This window comes from Montipora foliosa, chromosome 1 (assembly GCF_036669935.1).
Source record: "Montipora foliosa isolate CH-2021 chromosome 1, ASM3666993v2, whole genome shotgun sequence".
Taxonomy (NCBI): Eukaryota; Metazoa; Cnidaria; class Anthozoa; order Scleractinia; family Acroporidae; genus Montipora; species Montipora foliosa.
In genome coordinates this window covers 16,588,535-16,598,534 of record NC_090869.1, presented here as the reverse complement: position 1 = coordinate 16,598,534, position 10,000 = coordinate 16,588,535, and the positions used below count along the sequence as shown (strand labels likewise).

The 10,000-nt window shown below is 40.0% G+C and overlaps 1 protein-coding gene across 2 annotated transcripts in view; it reads left to right on the top strand.

Moving 5' to 3' along the window:
- The window catches only part of LOC137991303 (protein mono-ADP-ribosyltransferase PARP14-like), a 41,479-nt gene that overhangs the window by 13,053 nt on the left and 18,426 nt on the right, over positions 1 to 10,000 (top strand). For both annotated transcript variants that reach the window (XM_068836420.1, XM_068836415.1), the window contains exons 3-8: positions 560 to 824; positions 2,068 to 2,361; positions 3,129 to 3,371; positions 4,219 to 4,458; positions 6,542 to 8,835; positions 9,156 to 9,380. In XM_068836420.1, the coding sequence (XP_068692521.1) occupies positions 560 to 824; positions 2,068 to 2,361; positions 3,129 to 3,371; positions 4,219 to 4,458; positions 6,542 to 8,835; positions 9,156 to 9,380 (3,561 nt within the window). The remainder of the gene's footprint in view (positions 1 to 559; positions 825 to 2,067; positions 2,362 to 3,128; positions 3,372 to 4,218; positions 4,459 to 6,541; positions 8,836 to 9,155; positions 9,381 to 10,000) is intronic.

Here is a 10,000-nt window from a genome sequence, read left to right as displayed (position 1 = left end):
TTAGCTTAGCTTAGCTTGGCTTGGCTTGGCTTGGCTTGGCTTGGCTTGGCTTGGCTTGGCTTGGCTTGGCTTGGCTTGGCTTTGCCTGGCTTAGCTCAGCTCAGGGTTGCTTTGCTTTGCTTTGCTTTGCTTTGCTTTGCTTTAATTTGCAATCCTGCAAAATTAAGTTTGCCTGACAAATGTACCTGATTCATTGATTTATTACTGGGACCATTAAAAGAATTCAACATCATCCTTCACTAAAAGATTCCCTTATATTTTTTGCCCAGATCCGATAAAAAGTCTTTAAACCTCGCGTAGTTATTTCAAGGACGACACCTTATTGGTGAGTTGGTGTAAAAAGTGGACCGCCCGGTCATCGAAACAACTGATTAACATAATCTTCCCAGCATGAGCACAATCTAAAAATTATCATGGGATCCTGTCCTCACTTGAAGCTGAAGAGCAAGGAAAGTTTAAGTAGCCTTGCGCAAAAAGTGTGCTGAGCTTTACATTATGCAGTCCCAAGAGAATTTGTAGAATCTAAAAGAGCTCAAAATGAATATTCTTTTGTTTGCAGGACTTTGATGACCATCATACGGCTCATATCAAAGTCAGAAAAAATGACTCTTTGAATGAACCTGACAGTGTCAACGTCGAGCCGAAAACTTCACAATCCTCTCAACAGTGTAGAATTGTAGTGGAGGGTTTACCAAATAATGCAACGGAGGATCTCGTGTGGAATTACTTTGAAAACAAAAGGCGATCAAACGGAGGTCCAATCTCTGAGGTTGTCATGAACCCTGATTCCAGAACATGCCAGGTCACATTTGAATGTCCTGATGGTAGGCTAGATTGCAAATATTTCTTTCTCCAGCGAAAATTACAGTTTCTGAACAGCTTTGTCAAGATCATTCCATTTAGATTCTATCTGGGTTAACAATTACCATTCAGTACATTATTTGCATCTGTTCTCATACTGTTACATAGGGCTTGTTCTTTTGAACGAGATGATGTATGAAATGAATCATCCTCGCAGTTATGAACGCAATTTTAGCAATTGCGTACAGTGGCCTGAAAAATTCAAGACTTTAAGGGGGTGTGAACCCCTGACCTCGCGATGCCGGTGCGACACTCTATCAAACTAAAGTGTCAAGCCGCTGATGGTGGGAGTAGATAATTTATGGGGTCAATTTTATATTTGGTTCGCGATTTTTAAATTAATTCAATTTAGATTTTTCCTTTGATTCAGATTACGATAATGAATTTAGACAAAAGAATTCAAAATTGAACTGGTCTAAAGAATTTTAATTAAACCAAGAAAAATATTGAACCATAACAGATGCATTCAAACTGTGTGCAAGACACGCATTTCGAGAACAAATCGGAGGTGCAATACCCCTTGTGATTGTTTGTTTGTTTGTTTGTTTGTTTGTTTGCTGCTTGTTTGTTTATGTGAACAGCTAATAAATTAAACTAATGCTTGTCGCTAAAAGTCCAGGCAAAGGACCACGCCTGGTCAATGAACAATGGATTACATGTTTTGGGGAGCACTGGCATAATTGTACAGATACATGTAATATACTGCATCCATTTCAAGTTAATCATTCATTGCAAGTAATTTGCAATGGTAACAATTACGTAGCTCTCCCTTTTAACTCTCCTTAAGGCTGCATATTGAGAATAGAGATAAAAATGGAAAAGTTATTCGCGTTCCATTCCTTGACATTGAATTATAATACAAAAGATGCTTTTGTCCCAAATTAAGTTGGAATTTATGTAGAAGAACATTACTAAGGCACAACAGAAATGGATATAAGAGCATCATAATTAACTGTTAGGCTTTCTGTTTTTCTATTTTTCTATCACCAGTTATATTCTGGCCTTGAGAGGTCGCAGCCATCCTACTGATGAAAAAATGACAACTGTTAATTTTCTTACCTAAGTTCACAATCGTCGACAACAGCTTTTCTCTGCCCAATGGGAACAGGAATTATCGGAGCCAAACACTTCTATTGTATTTAAGTTTTCACTGTTTGTTTTTCTTTCCTTTTTATCCATCAATCTTTGCTCGTTTGACTTCTGAAGACGCCTTCAAAGCAGCGCAGCATTCCACTCACAAACTCGATGGCGCGTATCTTCGTGTGTCCTTAATTGAAGAAGTCGAGATGGAGGAAAAGGATGACAGCTTTGAAGAAAACGCAGACGAACTGGAAGAAAATCTCACTATAATCGTTAACGGTCTTTCGCCCTCAGTTACAGAAGATGCCGTTTATTATTACTTTGAGAATTCACGCAGATCTGGGGGAGGTGAAGTTCTCAACATTGATTTCACTGATATCGATAATGGGGAGGCCATAGTAACATTCAAAGAGGTGTCAGGTACCGTATTATAAGATATTTTTCGATGCTCACTTCTCTGGTTTAAAGAATAATGAAATCAATGTATCTTAAAATGTTATAATTGCCAAGACACAATTTTCCGACTCCCTTGTCTCGTGTCGTCATCAAGGATGATGCAAAGCTATCACAAGGGTCCTTTTATATGCCACCGATTTGTCAAAAAAAGGATGTGCCTAATATTAATAGTAATTAGCGTCCTTTTGTTTTAATAAGATGCAAATTGGAGACGGTCAGGTAAAAGGCCTCTATCATCACCGTTCAAAGATGCGGGGGTGGCATTGATGAGCCAAGCTTTCAAACAACTGCGTTGATGTTACCACCGGTTGGTAGTGATAATTCTAGAACTATCCAAAGCACTTGACTGTGTGGTTATTTTCCCAAGCATGTTCCTGCAATGCAGCGTTTTCCTTTTTGCAAAGAAAACCGCCTTTTGATGCTGTAGTATCTTACAGGTATGCTATGTGGATCTATGTGACGCGCGGAGTTATGTGTACGAAGTGAGAGATCCGCCATGTTGTATAGCATCGTGTAGTGCAATTAATTTACTGCTGACGCGAGGGTGCAAATAGTCATTAAATTTCTCTGGTCGGCCTGTAGACATTTAAATCGAGAAAAGACAAACATGATTCCATTGGCTTCACATCAGATGATGAACTGAATAGACGGCTCAACTGAGTTTAAATGCAACAGAAGGCCTTTTTCCTTCATTCCAGTGTATCGTAGACAAATGCTCTGTCTTTCAACAGATATGCAAAGACTCCTGGAGGGTGAGCACAGGATTAACAAGAAACCTATAAAAGTAGGACGACGACCTCCCAAGAAAAAGTTACCACCGGACCCTCTGAGAGTACACGTTCAAGGACTTAACCTCGAGAAGACAAGCAAAGATTGTTTGACCTTATACTTAGAAAAATTCAGCAAGGTGGAGGTAAAGGATGTGTACTTTGGTTTCAACGATAACGCCCTGGCTGTCTTTGATGAGGAACCAGGTAAGAATGCAGCCGCTTGTTCCTTCATGATTGCGTCTGTGCAGAGTGTCAGCTAATGAAGTCTGTAAATGAAAGGTAGTTTTTTAAAGAAATACTAATAAGGCATTTTTTGCCTGGACAAAGAGAAGAATCTGTCGAGAATGATCCGTAAAAGGTCATGTATAAATCAACGGCGACGCAATAATGATTGCTGATGCGCTTTCAGCATATCCATTTTACTGAAAACGTCTTTAAGGTAAAGGTAAAGGTAAAGGTAAAGTCTGCTACGAGCCTAGAAGGCCCATCAGGCCGGCACTTATCTCCGGGTTTCTGTAGCATGAAGCGACTAGGAGTATTTCCACTCCCCCTGAATGGGATGCTAGTCCATCGCAGGGTTACCCCCAGCATTAGATTCACTGGTACCCATTTATAGGGTATGAGTGGAGAGAGGCACCGTGATAGTAAAGTGTCTTGCCCAAGAACACAACACAATAACCCCGGCCCTGACTATGAGGCCACCGCGCCTCCCTGAAAAAGTTTTAAGTTTGTCTAAAACTGTTTTAGATTTCCCTTCATTTAAATAGACGTTTCATCGAATTTTCCTCTTAAACATGTCTTGTATCATAAAAGTTAGCAGTGAACACAGCAACCAATGTTAACGTTTTGTAAGTCATATACAATAGTCGGGTCATTGTTGCATCGCATTTTACAAATTTGCGGATTCGACTCGAGTATGCAACTGTGATATCGATATAGCACTGCCTGTTGAATTCTATCGCAGCAACTCTCGTTATTACTGATTTATTAATACCGATATTTGCTGCGATAGAAAACCGAAACCAGTGAATTTATTTATGTCCTGTTTCAGACTTCGCCACTTTGTTCGATAAAGTGCACAAAGATAATAAAGGAGTGGAGGGGAGAAAACCACGTTTGGAGCGCGTGCCAGTCTGCACTTGTATCCAGGTTACCGGACTAAGGGTGGAGTCATCGGATGACACTATAGAGTTATATTTTGAGAACGAAAGAAAGAGCGGCGGAAAGGACGTTGAAAAAGTGCAAAGAAAATGGAAAGATGAGGCGTTAGTGTTCTTTGAGGATCCTTCAAGTAAGAAAAGTATTATTAATAATTGACAGTAAAACGCAAATATGAGAAAGTAGACTACACGTAATGTAAAATTAGGATGTGTAAGGCATGAAAAGCTGGATCAATTTATCTATTTTAAATTAAGGTAAAACTCATGTAACACGTTAAAGTCGAAATTCGGTTTCACGTTATCAAGATATGTTTGTACATTATAGCTCTTTTTTGTTAGATGGAGAACTCGGCAACTACACTCTAGTAGATAACATTTGAACATCAGTTTTACAAAGTCAACTATCACGCTACAGTTGTTATATACAGATGTTCCGTAATTTCTAATATATGAAAAAAAAATGCTTATAAATGCTTTCTTTATAGTGGAAGTACACTTAGCTATCAAGCTAGTTTACAGGCACTCCACTGTTAACAAAGTGAAAGTAACAATTCAAACTTAACAGAAACATTATTAAGAACCCCAGCTGGCAGGAGGCAACCAGTTGGCTATTTACAAAGCGTGGTGGAGTTAAATCAGGGACAACCGGAAACAAATCCAAGCCAGAGGTTAGAACGGGATTTAAACCAGGAGCAGCCGCATACAAACCCAACTCCCTAACTACTGGACCACTCTGCCTCTAATATTTAACAGCTCACTAAAAAAACCTGTACTTTCAGGATGTTGCTGAGGCTGTGCATCGACTGAGAGTTTTTTCAATCGACTATTAATAATACAATAATTATACAATAAAACCTTTATTTATACACGCTATTAAATTCAAATCTAAAATCTTGTGGGGTCGTGTACAAAATTACAAATTAGTGATAATAACATTGGCATTTTAGAAATTTAAGAAGACAATTAAAAACATGCATGTGAAATTCTCTGATCTATTCATTCAGGAATTAAATTCTTCAACATTGCAAAAGTTAATTGTGACTTTCGCGTATTTAAGTATTTTAAAACAAAATATCCGCCAGGCAAAATACGTCCAGCTTTATCCACGGTCCCATCTACCCCTTGTGACGTCATCACTTTTAACGGTCAGGAACAGCTTTGTCCACTAACTTGTGCAGGGAGAAGAGATCTTTCAAACTATACCAGAATGAGCACACTTCAGTCAAGGAAACTGGAGAAACGGCCGAAGAAACCATGTAACACTGACCTGAAAATCTCCATGAAAAGCTTGCTCCATTACCCACCTACCTTTCTGAGCACCTAATTCTAAGATGATGAAAGGTTTCTCAGAAACTCTTCCCACCAAAATAAGGCCTACCAAATGCCCAGCAAGTTCAAAAAAAAAATGAGGCAAAGAAAGCGGAAAGAGAGGGAAGCAAGCGCTTATTTTGCACCTGGCTGAAAAGGCCGCGGAGTGTACAACCTGGAAACGGGTTTGTAGGGAGATTTAGCTCTTAAACAGCACGACAGTGACCAAAAAACCCCTCAACTAGCTTCAAAACGTGTTTTTCGGCCAAATCTCTAGTAGCCAAAGGGTTAATAAAAAAACATAACGGTAATAACTTTTACATGCATGATATTTTACCTTTTTCCCATTCATTCAAGCCATAAAAAGATTTTGGCTCTCTCGGTTCTAACTCCCTGAGAGTTTTAAAAATCATAGTGTAAAGGCTAAGGGGCTGTACATGGAGGTAGGAAGATCCTAGCACTAGGAAGATCCTAGAAGGCGAAACAACTTTTCGTTTGGTTTACACGCAGAAATTTCTGTCTAGGTGGAAGTGGAGAATGAAAGCTAGATGGCGGGCCAGAACAACAAACATGTAATTTGGGTCCTTCGCCGCCATGTTTGTCTTTTTGTCCCTAGTACCAGGAACTTCCGAGCGAAGGCAGTTTACATGGTGCTAGGATCTTCCTAGCTCACAACTAGGAAGATCCTAAAACTAGGGCCAACTACGACCTCTTGCATGTAAACTGAATACAGAAAACATATGGCGCTAGGATGATCCGCCTTCTAGGATCTTCCTAGTGCTAGGATCTTCCTACCTCCATGTAAACAGCCCCTAAGAGAGACGAATGGCAACTGAGAAGATAACTTCTCACATTTAGTCCTTCATCACATCTCAGATCTATCATGTTTTATTGCACGAATTTTAGGCGTTCAAAATGTCATCCGAAAGGAGCACAAACTTGAAGGGAACCAACTCACCGTCATGGCGTACTATCCTTTCCTACACAACACGATAAAGGAGAAAGCGGACATCCAACTTGATTCTGATGTCCTAAAGTTCATTCAAAGGAACCACGACAGTGAGCTACAAGAGGTTTCTGAGGAGCTCAATATTCAAATTGAAGATCCAAAAAACCCCCAATCTCCAGTTATCATTTCGATTTCTCCTGCAGACAACAAGAAAGATTCCAATCAGTCATGGGATGGAAGAGTGGAGGACTTAAAGAACTTCTTGAATAATTTCCAGAAATCTCATCTTGATATCCCTTCCGAAATCTTTGATGAGATAGTAAAGAGACGGAAAGAAGATGGCTCTAGTTACGGATCATCAGATTTTATGATTTCATTTGATGACCATCGAAGACTCGTTGAGGTTACTGGAAAAAGACCGTGCGTCGATGCAGAAATGCATAAAATAAAAGAGTTAATTCTTGCAGTTAAGGAAGATAGAGAGCTCATGAAAACCGTGGTTGAAGTGGTTGAAGACAACATCCCCGAATCTAGGCTGAAGCTGCTGGAAATGTCCGGCATTTGTGAAAAGCTTCAAAATGATCACCAACATTTAACCATCTTGGTCGATAGCATCGGGCAGAAGTTATTTTTGAAGGGTCCTAGATGTCTTCTCCAAGAAGTAAAAGTTGAGATATTCAAATTTATTTCAAAAATAGTGGATAAAACTACTGAAATCCCAGGCAAGTTAGTAGACGTTTTGAGAAAACCTGAAGTTTCAAGATTTATGCTGGACCTTCTTAAAGAGAAAGGCATTGGTGCGGTGCTTCTTTACGATCAAAACCAAGTGTCTAATGAAGTCACTGTGGTTGGTGTTGATTCCACTAATGCAAAACATGCAGAGAAGATCCTGCTGGATGCTGTTCGAGAAAGGAGTCTCCGTTTGACACCTGAAAACGCTGCACTCATTCAAAGTAGTCTTTGGAGAAATTTTAAGTCATCACTCTCGCCGAATTGCATGGTGCAAGTATCTGAGGATATCTCCTGCGGCACCGTTTGGACAAGTGGGATAGCACGTTATGTTGACGAATGCTTTGATAAGATCACTGATTTTTTAGAGAGAAACACAATTTTATGCAAAACAATCCAAGCAGAGTACGGTGTTACATTCTTTCTCTCCGAAGTATGGAAAACCAAGATCCAGGAGATAAAGACAAAGTTTGCTGATTATTCCATCGACATAAGGACCGCCCCGAACAGACAAGATATCGAGGTCTCTGGTACTGAAGTTGGACTACAAAAGTGTTTGCCAAAAGTTCGTGAACTTATTGATTCTATACGCAAACGCTCAGTTCAAGTCGACAAGCCGGGGATGAAGAAGTTCTTTACAAAAGAAAAGGGAGAAAGCATTCTCAAAAGCACAGGGGCAAAACACCGTTGCGTTATCATTGCCAAGGAGCATAGCGAGGACGAAATTGCAGCTCACCACTCGATCAATGAAGAAGTCCAGGGGTCCACGCAAGAACTCGTTTGCAGCTATGTTACAAGGCAAGGAAAAACAATCTCCGTCTTAAAAGGTGATATCACAAAAGAGAACGTGGATGTTATTGTCAATGCCGCAAATGGGGACTTGAAACACATCGGAGGCCTGGCAGCAGCTATCGTGGAAGCAGGTGGTAAAGAAATTCAATTTGAATGTGATAAATACGTAAGGGATAAAGGCTCTCTTTTTCCGGGCCAAATAATGGTTTCTACAGCCGGGAAGTTAGCGTGTAAGAAGGTTATACACGCCGTTGGGCCAAAATGGGATTATCAGGCAACTAAACAGGTCAGAGAAGGTGACGAAACAAAGCAGGAACGGTATCTAAAATATGCAGTTACAAACTCAGTCAAAGAGGCAATGAAATACAACTCAATCGCTATTCCAGCCATTAGCTCAGGAGTGTTTGGCTTTCCGCGAGAGCTTTGTGCTAAGGTCATTTTGAATGCCGTCCTTGAATTTTGCGAAGAGAACGCTGCGTGCAGGCTATCAGAAATCCATCTCATCAACAACGACTCCACTACGGTGCGTGCGTTCGAGGCAGAAATGAGGGAACGATTTGCAGCTGAAAGAAATTTCAGAGATCACAAAGATCACTCACCTGATACAGCAATTGCGCTCGGAGCTAATTACGGTCCAGGTGTATTCGGAATGTCAAAGACCCCAAGATCTCTTATGACTCCACAGGGCATTCGCATCACCATGAAACAAGGCGACCTCGCTAAAGAGCAGGTAACTGAGGGAGATTAAAAGGTGAATTGAGTTTTCAAGAGCAACGATCGATATTCAAATGACAACTGAGCATACTAGTTTTCGAGAGATTTGGGACGATGTTCTAATATCCTCAATGGTATTCGTAAAAGCTACCGAAAGACATTTAGATTAATAACGGATAAAGGAAGTAATGTTTCTCTATTCTTGCAATAAAAGCGTTCTTTTTAATTTTTATAAGATGCGTTGCTTTTCTCTTTTTCCCATCCCCTAAGATCGAACTTAACAGTCATGTGTTTGTTGGTTGTTTGCAAGTTGTCTCTCATTTTGTTCATTATTAGGCTGACATAATAGTGGGAACAGCAGCCTCTAACCTGAACTTAAACCACAATCCATGCGCAAAGGCGCTCAGCCTGGCTGCTGGACCAAGGCTTCAACAAGAATGTTCCAATATAGGTCAGGTGACTGTTGGTAATATTGTTGTCATTAACAGTCCAGGAAAGCTCCACTGCAAGGCGGTCATCTTTGCAATCTGCTGCGAATGGAGTGCAGCCGGGGCAAGAAAGGTAAAAATTCCTTTGGATTGTACTTGATAAAAGCTTTTTTTTTTTCGTTCTTTAAATGATAGCTTGAATAATCAACAATATATCTATATCATGATTGCTGTAGAATCTGAAATTTGTTTGCACGTGCTATGATAAAGAAGCATGCGCCGTTAAGCGAACAGTATGTTGAAGCATTGAGACATATCAGCCTCAAAATTGGTCCATTACCACAGAAAACAAGAGGCTACAGGTAGCCTACACTTTGTTCGAAGGCTTTTTAGCCGATTCAAAGTATTTTAGTGCTTTCTTTCTTTACAGTATTTTGGTCAATATCCAGTTCAATCCCTCAGTCCAAATTTCACATTTAACGACCTTGATTTCGAACATTCATTATCCAAGATACGGCGATCATTCTCCATAAGTATTCTGTTATCGGAAAACAGGATTCTCATTGGGTATAACAGACTGATAAGTGGATAACATTAGCCAAGCTAATCATCTTCAGTAAGCATGATTTGCTGATAATTTGGTATAAGAAAAATTTAACTTGCGTTAACCAAAGAAAATTGAGAAGTGTCTGCCTCAAAGAAGTGTTTTGACGATGCCTGATTTCATCCCTGTATTTCATCGAACCATTACAG